At 40.6% G+C, this 14,806-nt stretch overlaps 1 protein-coding gene across 13 annotated transcripts in view; it reads left to right on the top strand.

Moving 5' to 3' along the window:
• Positions 1-14,806, top strand: part of FRYL (FRY like transcription coactivator) — a 358,656-nt gene that overhangs the window by 268,496 nt on the left and 75,354 nt on the right. For all 13 annotated transcript variants that reach the window (XM_056557831.1, XM_056557771.1, XM_056557761.1 and 10 more), the window contains 4 exons: positions 2,441-2,532; positions 4,914-5,086; positions 6,780-6,940; positions 10,818-10,928. In XM_056557831.1, coding sequence (XP_056413806.1) covers positions 2,441-2,532; positions 4,914-5,086; positions 6,780-6,940; positions 10,818-10,928 — 537 coding nt within the window. The remainder of the gene's footprint in view (positions 1-2,440; positions 2,533-4,913; positions 5,087-6,779; positions 6,941-10,817; positions 10,929-14,806) is intronic.

Genomic DNA, 14,806 nt, shown 5'->3' with positions numbered 1-14,806 from the left:
ACATAGTTACTGAAAGATGGTCTCCAGTGGCAGACTGGAAAGGTATTATTTATATCCAGTGATGTAGTTTTCACCTGCCAGTTTATAATTCTTTTCCAGCTTATGTTTTAATAGTACGAGATTAGAATACAGGGGTCTAAATAAAATAACCCAACCTTACTTGTAAACTGTGTTTATTATTGGATAGCTCAGATCGGGGTGAATGGAACTAGACTGCAATATCGGACACAGCCTATAGACCAGAGTGGTGTTGTTTCCAGCATTTTTCCTATTTTTATTCTGCACTCAATGCCCATAAGTATTCAGATCCTTTGCTATGGCAATTGAAATTTATCTCCGGCTCCTCCCTTTTCTCTTGATCATTTCTAAGATGTTTCTACACTTAGATTGGAGTCACTTGTGGTAAATTGAGCCAATTGGACATGATTTCAAAAGACACAGCCTCATCTATATAACCTGACAATGCATATCAGAGAAAAAAACAAGCCATGAGGTGGAAAGAACTGCCTGTGGGACTCGGAGACAGGATTGTGTGGAAGCATAGATCTGGAGAAAACAACATGTCTGCTGCACTGAAAATGTGCCAGAGCACAGTGGCCGCTATAGTTTTTAAATGCAAAAAGTTTGTGACAACCAGAACTCTTCCTATAACTGGCCGCCACTCCAAACTAAGATATTGGGGGTGAAGGGCCTTGGTAAGAGGTGACAAAGAACTCAATGATCACTCTTGCTGAACTCCTATGATCATGTGTGCAGATGAATTAAACTTACAGAAGGTCAACCATACTTGCAGCACTGCACCAATCTTGGCTTTATGGCAGAGTGGCCAGAAAGAAGCCTCTCCTTAGTAAGAGTTACATAAAAGCCCACCTTGAGATTGATAAAAAGCACCTAAATGGATTCTCAGACTGGGGGATACAAGATTGTCAGGTCTGATGAAACTAAAGTTGAAATTTTTCACCTCCAGTCATGTCTGGAGAATACCAGGCACTGCTCATCACCTTCCCTGTACCATTCCTACCGTGAAGCATGGTGGTGGCAGCGTCATGCTGGGAGGATGTTATTCAGCAGCTGTGACAGGGAGACATGTAGGGTTGAGGAACTGGTGTGGAGCAAAGTACAGAGATTTTCTTACTAAAAACCTGATCTTACTTGCTCTAGACCTCAGACTGGTCGGATGTTTTACCTTCCAACAAGACAATGGGGGAGATTTATCAAAACCTGTGTAGAGGAAGAGTGGTGCAGTTGCTCATGGCAACCAATCAGATTGCTTCTTTCATTTTTCACAGGCCTCTTTAAAAATGAAAGGAGCGAGCTGATTGGTTGCTATGGGCAACTACACAGGTTTTGATAAATCTCCCCCAATGACCCTAAGCACACAGCCAAGACAACACAGAAGTGTCTGAGGTATAACTTTGTAATTGTCCATGGTTGAGCAAACCAGAGCCCTGACTTAACTCAATGGAACATCTCCAGAGAACAAAATATGGCTTCCACCATCAACCTCATCCAACCTGACAGAGCTTTAGAGGATCTTCAGAGAAAACTGGCAGAAAATCCCCAAATCCATGTCTGCAAACCTTGTGGTATCATATTCAAGAAGACTGGGGACTGTAATCCCTGCCAAAGGTTTTTCAACTGAGTACTGTGTAAAGGGTCTGAATACTTATAATCATGTAGAATAATTGGGGGGGGGGGGGGTGACTTACATTTTTATGTTTTAATTTTAGCACAAGGCTGCAGCATGACATGAGTAGCCCCTTTGCGTAAATGTAGCACAGGTTAGGGAACTAGCCTCTAAAATAGATCAGTATAAAATAACTAAACAGGATTTAAAGTTGGCCATGTGCATTAGACAAAAAAATCGATGGTACCTTGTCAGTTGCAAATACCTCAAAGGCAACATTTCTTATAATGAACTTATAAAAGGTTTTTTTGGGGACTAAGGAGGGGGGTGGGGTGGGGTTGGATTAATCTAAACCTTTGCAAAGGAAAGCTGACTAGTTGCCGATTCTTGAATATCTTAAAAGGCCTCTGAAAAATAGAAGCGATCTGATTGGTTGCTATGGGCAACTGGTCAAGTTTTCCTCTGCACAGGTTTTGATAAATCTCCCCCTGTATTAGGAGTTGTAGACACTTCAGGTAGGCCACAAATACTAGTTTGGTGGAAATCGGACTTCCAGTACCCCCTTACAATAAACTGAATTATTAGGCATTGTAGCCACAGAGCTTTACATTTGGCTGCACCACTCAGTTTAATTTAAGCAAATGGGGATGTACTAGGCTCATCCACTACAAAATGTAGGATGCTCTGCCTGGTAGACAATGAAGTTAGCTGATTGGTGCAAATAGGTCATCCATATTATAGTTCCAAACTATCTTTTTAAGCATTTTACAAAATAGTTTTAATGTTAATTTGAACTTTTTTTTCTCTCCACAGAATATGAAGCGGCGCAGGCGTCGAGATATTTTACGAGTGCAGCTGGTCCGTATATTTGAACTGCTGGCAGATGCTGGTGTCATTAGTCACAGGTAGATGTTGGGAATTATTTTCCCCCTATGTACATTATTAACATGTAGTGACATTTTCTATATTTACCTCAGACTGCTGCTGCCATATTGACAAGTGATGGGTTACCACAGTAGCCTTGACTTAAAGTCTGCATTGTGTTGAAATCAAACAAAAGATCAGTTATTCTGGTCCTAGCATAAACATGCTCCAAATTGTCAGCTAAAAGTGGGCAGTAATGGGAGGTGCTGCCCAGCAGTTTTCTATCAGAGACCATCTGAATCTGTTTCATTTAGACGAGATTCACACAACCAATGTGTTGCGATCCATTCAGGGCACAACTGACACCACCAGGTCCGGACAGATCCCATTGACTTGAATGAGGATTGTCAATGGGATCTGTCCGGAATATGACATGCAGTATTTTTTTTCTCTCCGCTCAGCTACCATCCATGCAAATTATTATGCTAACTTTGTATTTATACTAATAGGGGGAGATTTATCAAAACCTGTCCAGGGGAAAAGTTGCTGAGTTGCCCATAGCAATTAATCAGATCGCTTCTTTCATTTTTCAGAAGCCTTTTCAAAAATTAAAGAAGCAATTTGATTGGTTGCTATGGGCAACTCAGCAACTTTTCCTCTGGGACAGATTTTGATAAATCTCTCCCTAATGTATGGAATGATGCAAGACTGTACTCATCAAGACTATCCCTAATGTGTACGACCAAGTGTTATTAAATGGCTGTCCATTGAAATACAATTTATCCCCTATCCACTGGGTAGGGGATAAGTGTCCGGGACAGCACATGCTCCATTCATTTCTATGGGAGTGTCGGAGATGCCATATTACATAATTCTAGTCTCTGGTGCTCCCATAGAAGTGAATGGAGAGCAAGCCATCTGCAGTATGAGCTGGGGACCCATTCAGGAGATTGTGAGGGGTCTGACCACTGTCAATCCCTTTAACATTTACATAAGATACAGTCTTTTAGAAATTAGCATGGCTTAAAGGGTTTTTTCCATGTCATAGTGTCAAGTAGAATATGTCATCCTGTTATGATTTGTGGGCTTCTGACATTTGGGATTCCCACTGATCCTTAAAGTAAAGGGTCTCTGTAATACTTATTCTGCTCTGTAGTCACGTCACAATCTTTACCTGCACAGCAGCACCAGTCCATTGACTGTGTAGGGGACTTCATCAGGAGCTCTATTTAAGTGAATGGGGCTTGAATAATTTTTTTTAGGATCGGACTTCCGCTGAACACCAATAGGGTATCATTAGGCAAATAATGCTCCAGTGTAGCGCATGTCCACAATATGGAGGCATTCAAGTTTATGGCCTCTTACTGTAGATCTGTATGCCACAGATTTTATTCTGTGAGCTTTGCACATATCCCACAGAAGAACATTCTGTATGTATGGACTAATTCCTCTCTTGAACCAAAGCATCTACTGTAGAACATGGATGCCATTTGGCTCTATACTAGACCCTTCTATGCGCGTGAACAATTAAACAAGGCACAGGTTATCAGAAAAATTAGCCTTTCTGCTTTTGCAGGTTACATCCCATATATCAGTAGAGGAGCCTGTGTATTCTGTATGTAGCCTGGTATACGATCAAACCTGCAGTCACAGCAAGATCACATGGCTCAGATTGTTCAGACGCTTTCATTTTTATTCCACCAAGAAGTTACCATGCAACGCTTCGACATTACTAAGTAATGCTGGAGAAGGGAACTTTTTCTGCCAAAACGTTACATTGTAACTTCTTGGTAGAATAAAATTTATCCAGGAAAAAACAATTTTTTATATATCAACTGGCTCCAGAAAGTTAAACAGATTTGTAAATTACTTCTATTAAAAAATCTTAATCCTTTCAGTACTTATGAGCTTCTGAAGTTAAGGTTGTTCTTTTCTGTCTAAGGGCTCTCTGATGACACGTGTCTCGGGAACCGCCCAGTTTAGAAGAGGTTTGCTATGGGGATTTTCTTCCAAACTGGGCGGCTCCCGAGACACGTGTCATCAGAGAGGACTTAGACAGAAAAGAACAACCTTAACTTCAGAAGCTCATAAGTACTGAAAGGATTAAGATTTTTTAATAGAAGTAATTTACAAATCTTTTTAACTTCCTGAAGCCGGTTGATATAAAAATAAAAAAATAAAGTTTTTTCCTGGATAACCCATTTAAAAAAACCACAAGTCTGGGCCTCCTGATGTTGCTTTGACCACATGTATGTTTGTGGATTTGTATACGGATTGGCATCTGGATTTGTCACCTGCAAGAGGGACAATGTCCGGTGCTAGCTCTTCTTTTGTCTACTGTGGCATGGTCTGTGTAGAAACATTTTACATAAGTTTACTTTGTCTGTGAGAAGTAGATTCACCTTTTTCCTATCATTTCTAGTGCAAGTGGAGGCCTTGATAATGAGACACATTCCCTGAACAATACTCTGCTAGAATACGTGGACTTAACCAGACAGTTACTGGAAGCAGAGAATGAGAAGGACTCTGATACACTGAAAGATATCCGATGCCATTTTAGTGCCTTGGTGGCCAATATCATTCAAAACGTTCCAGGTATTCCCATACTTATACATTATTGGTTACTATTTCTTTTTTCCCCCAGTTTTCCAGTAGATAATTTTGTTTTAGTATTCTGCATTCACAAGTATGCCAGCTGTAAGCGAGTAATCATGTACGGCATTTATTGCATGTGTCTGAGAACATGTACCGTATATACTCGAGTATAAGCCGAGTTTTTCAGCACATTTTTTTGTGCTGAAAACGCCCCCCTCGGCTTATACTCGAGTGAACTCTCCGCCTGTGAATCCCTTCATCAGTGGTCTTCAACCTGCGGACCTCCAGATGTTGCAAAACTACAACTCCCAGCAAGCCCGGACAGCCATCGGCTGTCCGGGCATGCTGGGTGTTGTAGTTTTGAAACCTCTGGAGGTCCGCAGGTTGAAGACCACTGCGGCCTTCGTCATCATCCAGCTCCCCTTTTGTTTTGTACTCCTCTCTTCTCGGCGGGAAGTTAGGGTGAGCTGGTCCAGGCCATCTATGCTGCAGGGACCGTCTAGTGGGGAGGGATAGTCGTTGCTGGCTGTCCATTTTCACCGGGGTGGGGGGGGCCTCTTCTCCCTGCTTCGGGTCCGGCACCGGAGTAGTGATGTTGCCTTGACGACGACGCACAGTGTTCTTCAACCTGCGGACCTCCAGAGGTTTCAAAACTACAACAGTAGTTTTGCAACATCTGGAGGTCCGCAGGTTGAAGACCACTGATGAAGGGATTGACAGCCGGTGTTGATGAGGGGGGGGGGGGGGGGGTGATGACGAAGGCTGTAGTGGTCTTAAACCTGCGGACCTCTAGAGGTTTCAAAACTACAACTCCCAGCATGCCTGGACAGCCGATGGCTGTCTCTGTATGCTGGGAGTTGTAGTTTTGCAACATATGGAGGTCCGCAGGTTGAAGACCACTGATGAAGGGATTGACAGGCAGTGATGATGAAGGGGTGGGATGATGACGGGGGTCTGGATGATTACATGGGGGGGGGGATGATGTATTTCCCACCCTAGACTTATAGTCGAGTCAATAACTTTTCCTGGGTTTTTGTGGTAAAATTAGGGGCCTCGGCTTATATTCGGGTCGGCTTATACTCGAGTATATACGGTAATATGTGGATACAAATAGAATGCCCCCTCTAAAGAATCAAAGCACATGGGAGGCTACAGAGTGAGGAATTGGGCACATAAAACCTAGACAAGTTTAGAAGAGGGATTCATGGGGAGAGGATGTGGGGGAACCCAATAGAGAAAATTGGGACAGATTCCACCTGTGAGAGCAAGTTGTCATTATCATTCAAGACAGGGGGGGGTTCTCTTCTGTATTCTTGTGGAGGACTGGGGGGGCTCTTAAATAGCAGTCAGTGCAATATTGTAGAGTAGCATATTTATAAAATGTATTTATTGTCATGTTTCTGGTAGAAGGGCCTCGAGCACCTTGTACATCCTCCATGCTGTTCTCAGGATCTACATTCTATGTGTTCACCTGTCAGCACAATCTGGATGCTTTACAACATTGTGTCTGCTGTGCTGCTAGATCACAGGTGGCTATAGAGCAAAGCTTTTATTCTACCCTCAGATCTTCAGGGTAGTAACTGGGAATTCATACTGTTCAGGACAATGGCATGTACAAGCAGAGATGCTGATATAAAGAATTTACTAGTAAATGGTTTATAGGTATTGATGTGGATGTTCTGCTTGTTTCCAGTGCACCAGAGAAGAAGCATTTTTCCCCAGCAGAGTCTGCGCCATAGTCTCTTTATGTTATTCAGTCATTGGGCCGGGCCTTTTAGCATAATGTTCACCCCACTAGACAGATACAGTGATCGCAATATGCAGATAAACAGGCACCAGTACTGTGCGCTAAAGGTAAGCTACTTTTTCATATTTAACAATGATCACAAAGCATCAATGATGTCTCTACACTGTGAATGTTACGATACGTAAGTTAGGGACACATGGGAGACATCCAGACAGGTGACTGAATCAAGAGTTTTGGCTTTGACTTATAAGTTTGGTTTGCTGTGCTTTTCAGTCCAAGCCAAAACTTATATATGCTCAAAAAATGACCCGACCATAGTCACTTCCTTGACTATGGTCATTGAATTAAATGTGCCCATGCCTATATGAACACTGTTATGCTGACAGATTTTGTGTATATATCCGTGCCTCGGAGGCACAAATGAATAAGGCCGAAATGGTAGGAAATTTGAATTTATTTAGAAAGTTATTTCAATTAAAGATGTGGATACCCTTTAAGACACCTTACAGATATTCTCACAGATTTCACTTATTTCTCCTCTACCCCTTGTCTTATATGCTCTTGCTGACCAATAGAATGCTTTCCATCCAAGGGAGGATTAAATGGATGAACAGGGAGAACACATCTGTTTCTAGGTCATTGCTCAGAATAACCATTATAGGTGCTTGGATCACAAAAGTTTTCTGCACAAGATAAAGCTCTCTGTATTTATAACCATAAACACATCCAGTTCTTATTGTATGCAACAGATTGCTTACTTTAGTAACCTCTGCACTGCCGCACAGTCATTTTTTATATGAATGTGTATAAAGCCTGCATGGATACCGTTTATATAGCCTAAGAAGTATTTTTTTTTTATTTAATTTATTGTACACCTTTAAGACAGTGTTAAAAATGCTTTGTTTTTCTTCTTTTTTTTTTAAACTTGTTTTATTAAAAAATATCAGGTACATAAAAATGCAGGATAATAATACCAAGAACAACTCGCGGCATTGTTGGATAAAGTTAGCCTTGGCCAACAGTAAACAAAAGAAACTCTTGTAAACCATACAAAGCATTATAAAATAGCAAAATAAACTAATAAACGTGCTCAGGTGTCTTCTTGAGTTATTACCGTAAATGTGAAAATGGCGCATACATAGGAAGGTGGGAAGTAGGCCGAAGCAGGGGAGTTTATTTTAGCTTGTCTTGTGCCTGCCTTTGACTTCAAGTAAACAGAACTCATTACATTACATGACCAACCAAATAGAAGGGTCAGAAATGTTTTTGACACTTGAGCCTTACAGGAACTTATTTATGTACACCTGAATCAGGGTAATTCACACTACTGCTTTTTATCCCTGCGTAGTATCCTAATCCAAAATTGGCGCTATAGTTCCAAGGATTTTTTTTTAGAGTCTTCATTAGTATGTCCTGTTATTTAGCTGTTACTCAAAGATTAGATAAATCTGTTGTGTGGACTTTCTGTTCGCTCTGTTACCAGTTATAGCAGAGAGTGGGAGGAGTGAGACAACTGCTCAGATTGTAGGTATGGGGATGAAAATCCTTGGAGACCAGCTGACACAGACTGGAGAAAGAGAAGAGAGCAGATACAAGGCAGTCTCTGGGGAGGAATCCTATAGGCCAGGGGTTCTCAATCGGTGGTACGCATACCCCTAGGGGTACGCCAATGCACTGACAAATACCGGCAGCTCTCTGTAAAGAGCCATTATTTCTCTCCCTGGCACAAGGGGATTAAGAGGGAGGGGGGGGGGGGAATAATGGCACAAGGGGATTACGTAGATTCAGCAGTGTGTGGCAGTATAATATACAGGAGCACAGTGTGTGGCAGTATAATATACAGGGGCACAGTGTGTGGCAGTATAATATACAGGGGCACAGTGTGTGGCAGTATAATATACAGGGGCACAGTGTGTGGCAGTATAATATACAGGGGCACAGTGTGTGGCAGTATAATATACAGGGGCACAGTGTGTGGCAGTATAATATACAGGGGCACAGTGTGTGGCAGTATAATATACAGGGGCACAGTGTGTGGCAGTATAATATACAGGGGCACAGTGTGTGGCAGTATAATATACAGGGGCACAGTGTGTGGCAGTATAATATACAGGGGCACAGCATCTGGAAGTATTATACCCAGAGAACAGTGTATGGAAGTATTATACCCAGGACACAGTGTATGGGAGGATTATACCCAGAGAACACTGTATGGAAGTATTATACCCAGAGCACAGTGTATGGAAGTATTATATCCAGAGCACAGTGTGTGGAAGTGTTATACCCAGAGCACAGTGTGTGGAAGTATTATACCCAGAGCACAGTGTGTGGAAGTATTATACCCAGAGCACAGTGTGTGGAAGTATTATACCCAGAGCACAGTGTGTGGAAGTATTATACCCAGAGCACAGTGTGTGGAAGTATTATACCCAGAGCACAGTGTGTGGAAGTATTATACCCAGAGCACAGTGTGTGGAAGTATTATACCCAGAGCACAGTGTGTGGAAGTATTATACCCAGAGCACAGTGTGTGGAAGTATTATACCCAGAGCACAGTGTGTGGAAGTATTATACCCAGAGCACAGTGTGTGGAAGTATTACACCCAGAGCACAGTGTGTGGAAGTATTATACCCAGAGCACAGTGTGTGGAAGTATTATACCCAGAGCACAGTGTGTGGAAGTATTATATCCAGAGCACAGTGTGTGGAAGTATTATACCCAGAGCACAGTGTGTGGAAGTATTATACCCAGAGCACAGTATTATACTGAAAAACCTAGATAATCGGGCTCTTACTAAAAGTAGTTGAACACCCCTCCTCTAGAAGGAAGAACAGTCTATCTATAAGTAGCTACCCTGTAAGGCAATGTGTGACTCATGAAAGGGCCTTGTACAGGTACATGACAAAACACGAAGAAATCCTGTATGGAACCTGTGGTACCATAAGACTATAATAAAATTGGGACTATATTTACATTGTAAATTGTCCAGATGTGCAAAGGTGATAAACCTGTGCACACGTAAATACATACATTTTTTGGAGTCTAAAAGGTTTAACCATCTGATAAGTAGGGGTCCCAACAGATAAAACAGATGTCTCTGACCCTGCTCTACATGTTGAGAAAACCAAACAAAGCAGTGGTAACATATGCCAGCAGTTCCCTCCATGGAATTGTATGGGAAATATGGAATGGCTAAATAAACATGGCCATGCTTCTGACTTAATCTTGTTTACAGCCACTGCTAGGACATCGCCAACCCAACCCCCACCCCCTAACCTATCTGTCGCTGGACCCCCTCTTATTAGACATTGATTACTTATACTATAGGAAACCCCCTTTAATGAATGTAGGTCACACTGACATTTCACAGGTGAGATTTGGAGTCTCTTACTTTTAATAAGTGTTAAGAATGCCAAATTAATTTTAATTCTCACATATTAAATCATTGGAGAGCAACTACAGGAGTAAAAACAGATCACGTAGCACCAGAGTGTAGGTAGGCTAATCCTCCGATCCCAAGTGCTCTCTTCTGTCAGAATTCTTTTGATACTTGATACACTTAGTTGCCATAGATAATGTTAGACAGAGCTGATAATGACTATTGCTAATAACAAAAGGTAATTTTGACAGTAATTGTTCTGTGTGTTACTTTCCTTTACATCTGACTAATAGAACTGTGAGATGGTCTGACAGTATGAAAAGATGACGGACAATGCTGTGCCCCCTACATGCTGTGTGATCAGAAATGGAATCTGTAGACTTAGGTTTATTATGTTTCCTCCTACAACTGTCGCAGAAGAAGTCTTTATTGTATTTGCTTTCCTAGTGTTTGATCTATAAAGTATGCATATAAAGAACATTTCACAAGATTCCACAACATGAAGGCAAAAGTTCATGAACGAAAAAAGAATCATTATGAAAAGATTATGACACAAACGGAGACACATGCAGAATACTGACTTTTCTTAACCTTCCTTTTGCAGGCAATGTCAGCTGTGCTCTGTTGCGGCCCCGTTGCAGATAATGTTGGACTTTCATCAGATGGTTATCTGTATAAATGGCTGGATAACATTCTGGATTCCCAGGACAAAAGGGTAACATAGCACTGCTTCATTTATATTGCTTCCACTGTGTGTTATCTCCATTATACCCTAAAGGGATTGTCTGTTACGACGACTGCATGCCTACAAGCACCTCTCCTGGTGATCGCCATTTATTTTTGGAACTGTTATAGGGCTTCTATGTAGGGAATCCCCTTCTATGAGATCTAGATTTCTTAACAAAGCACCTAAACATGTGTTTTTCCTAATGAGAGGATACCTTTAACAGGGATTTTTCGCTTAATTAATAACTCATAGCATATCCTTGAATAGGCCATCAATATGAGATTGATAAGAGTCTGAAGTCAATGGGACAAACTGCAATACCAGGTACAGCCACTAATGAATGTGTGGCGCTGTGCCTAGTAAAAGGTAAGGAAGCTTGAGGGTGTGCGTCACTGTGGCTGGTTTATTCACTAGGTTGGTAGGGGTGTCAGGAAATGGACTTTTAACCAATTTGATATTGATGACCTATCCTAACGCATGGTAATATACATACAACATACTTTCTTCCATAATCTACAGTAATATTTGGCTAATCAGAATCAAATGAATCTGCTGTTGATTTATGTAGTCTTGGAAAAGTAGTTCTGCTTTAAAAGTGTTGTGATTCCCTGGAGAAGTCTGGATTGAGACTGGACTGTTCCAGACTTCTCAAGGTACAAATGAACAGCCTATTCTGGTGAAATGTGGATTTGGTATATTCAGTTGACCTTTTAAGGCACATGTTTCTGCAAATTACATGTACTGAAGGTACAGAAAAAGTTGCGTAACCTTTAAAATGAACGTGTTGCCTAGATTTTTTTTTTCTAATCTGTTTCTATTTTCTGATTGTAATTTTTCTAACATTTTTTGTACATTATTATGGGGGGACTGCCTTCTTGCCTCAACTGTTTAATAGCATTTAGAGATCTGCTTTACAGCAGAACATAGGCAACAATAGACAGGACTTGTCCCATTCACATAAATTGGAAACCTTACTGGGCATTCTCTGTGCCCTCTTCAGAGGTCATTCTACAGAGAGGGGAAAGCTGATCTGTGAGCAAAAGCTGTTCCTGTTATCTACAGTGGGGCAAAAAAGTATTTAGTCAGCCACCAATTGTGCAAGTTTTCTCATTTAAAAAGATGAGAGGCCAGTAATTTTCATCATAGGTATACCTCCACTATGAGAGAAATAATGAGAAAAAAAATCCATAAAATCACATTGTCTGATTTTTAAGAATGTATTTGCACATTATGGTGGAAAATAAATATTTGGTCAATAACAAAAGTTTATCTCAATACTTTGTTATATACCCTTTGTTGACAATGACAGAGGTCAAAGTTTTCTGTAAGTCTTCACAAGGTTTTCACACACTGTTGCTGGTATTTTGGCCCATTTCTCCATGCAGATCTCCTCTAAAGCAGTGATGTTTTGGGGCTGTCGCTGGGCAACACAGATTTTCAACTTCCTCCAAAGGTTTACTATAGGGTGGGGTCTGGAGACTGGCTAGGCCACTCCAGGACCTTGAAATTCTTCTTACGAAGCCAACCCTTTGTTGCCCAGGCGGTGTGTTTGGGATCATTGTCATGCTGAAAGACCCAGCCATGTCTCACCGTTGGTGATGGAAGGAGGTTTTCACTTAAAATCTCACAATACATGGCCCCAATTATTCTTTCCTTTACACGGATCAGTCGTCCTGGTCCCTTAGCAGAAAAACAGCCCCAAAGCCTGATGTTTCCACCCCCATGCTTCACAGTAGGTATGGTGTTCTTTGGAGGCAACTCAGCATTCTTTCTCCTCCAAACACGACGAGTTGTGTTTTTACCAAAAAGTTCTGTTTTGGTTTCATCTAACCATATGACATTCTCTAAATCCTCTTCTGGATCATCCAAATGCTCTCTAGCTAATTTTCAGATGGGCCTGGACATGTACCGGCTTAAGCAGGGGGACACGCCTGTCACTGTATGATTTGAGTCCCTGGCAGCGTAGTGTGTTACTGATGGTAGCTTTTGTTACTTTGGTCCCAGCTCTCTGCAGGTCATTCACTAGATCCCCCCTGCGTGGTTATGGGATTTTTGCTCACCATTCTTGTGATCATTCTGACACCACGGGGTGAGATCTTGCGTGGAGCCCCCGATTGAGGGAGATTATCAGTGGTCTTGTATGTCTTCCATTTTCTAATAATTTCCCCAACAGTTGATTTCTTCACACCAAGCTGCTTGCCTATTGCAGATTCAGTCTTTTCAGCCTGGTGCAGGTCTACAATTTTTTGTTTCTGGTGTCCTTCGACAGTTCTTTGGTCTTGGCCATAGTGGAGTTTGGAGTGTGACTGTTTGAAGTTGTGGACAGGTGTCTTTTATACTGATAAAAAGTTCAAACAGGTGCCATTAATACAGGTAATGAGTGGAGGACAGAGGAGCCTTTTAAAGCAGAAGTTACAGGTCTGTGAGAGTCAGAAAACTTGCTTGTTTGTAGATGACCAAATACTTATTTTACACCATTATTTGCAAATAAATTATTTAAAAATCAGTAATGTAATTTTATGGTTTTTTTTTTTCTCATTATGTGTCTCATAGTTGAGGTATATCTGTGATGAAAATTACAGGCCTCTCTCATCTTTTTAAGTGGGAGATTTTGCACAATTGTTGGCTGACTAAATACTTTTTTGCCCCAATGGGCACTGCTGGGATATGATCTGTACAGAAGAGGAAGTCTGTTTAGTTTTAGGACTTGTGACCAGAATGGAAACTGCTAAAATTCAGTATTCTTTTAAGATATACTTAATACAATTGAAAATTAGGGAAAAAATTTAAATACGGGTTACATAAAAACTTGATAAAAAAATAATTTATAGCATGCTCAGGGGTGTGGAAATTTATTAAAAAAAACTACTTTCCACGGGACTAAAATGGAGCAAAATCTACTTGTCCCTCATGACGATCCACTTGGCCTGGCCAATTTTCACTTTTACACAAATTTTTTCATCCTCTCCCTATAATAGCCATAAATAACTACTATAATGATACCTTGATTATGAAATTGAAATAGTAAAAGATAATTTAGCAAATTTAGTGGGTTTCTTTTCTACGCCATTTACATTGTGGTTGAGCTAACATGTTCTTTTGATACTTTTAGACCGGCCTCATTACAGCAATACCAGATTTGTATAGTTTTTGTCATGTTTTACCAATTTAAAAATAATTCAGAACTTTTTATTTTTTTTATTTTTTTCCGCATACAAGGATATATGAGGGCTCATTTTTTGCACCATAATCTGTTTTTTGTATTGGTATCGATCTCACTTTTTAGGGTCTATTCACATGTATAGTATCCTGCGCAGATTTGATGTGCAGGATTTTCTGCTGCAGATTTGAATATAAACTGAATGACTTGAAATCCTGTGCATCAAATCTGCGCATCAAATCTGTGCAGAATACTGTACGTGTAAATAGACCCTTAATCGCTTTTTTTCTGGGATATTATAAAAATTGCAATTCTGTGGTTAGGTAATTTTTTTCTTTTTTTTACATTTACGTTATTTGCGGTACGGGATACATAATGTTATATTTTAATAATTTGTACAGTTACGTACGTAGCCATACCAAATATTTTTATTATGTTTTACATGTTTTTATATAGGAAAAGGGGGTGATTTGAACTTTAATTATTGAAAGGGTTAATGTGTCTTTTTAAACTTTTATTAAAACCTTTTTTATTTTTTATTTATTTATTTATTTTTTCTTCACTTTATTAGTTCCTTAGGAGACTTTTAGGAGGAATCATTAGATTCCTCATGCAGATCAATAGAGTTCTATTGAACTCCATTGATCTGTGTGCTCTGCAATCTATTGATAGAGTCTAGTCCAGCCAGGCTCTATCAGAGCCACAG

The sequence above is a fragment of the Hyla sarda genome, chromosome 1, assembly GCF_029499605.1.
Source record: "Hyla sarda isolate aHylSar1 chromosome 1, aHylSar1.hap1, whole genome shotgun sequence".
In the NCBI taxonomy this organism is placed as follows: Eukaryota; Metazoa; Chordata; class Amphibia; order Anura; family Hylidae; genus Hyla; species Hyla sarda.
This window is presented reverse-complemented; position numbering and strand designations above follow the sequence as displayed.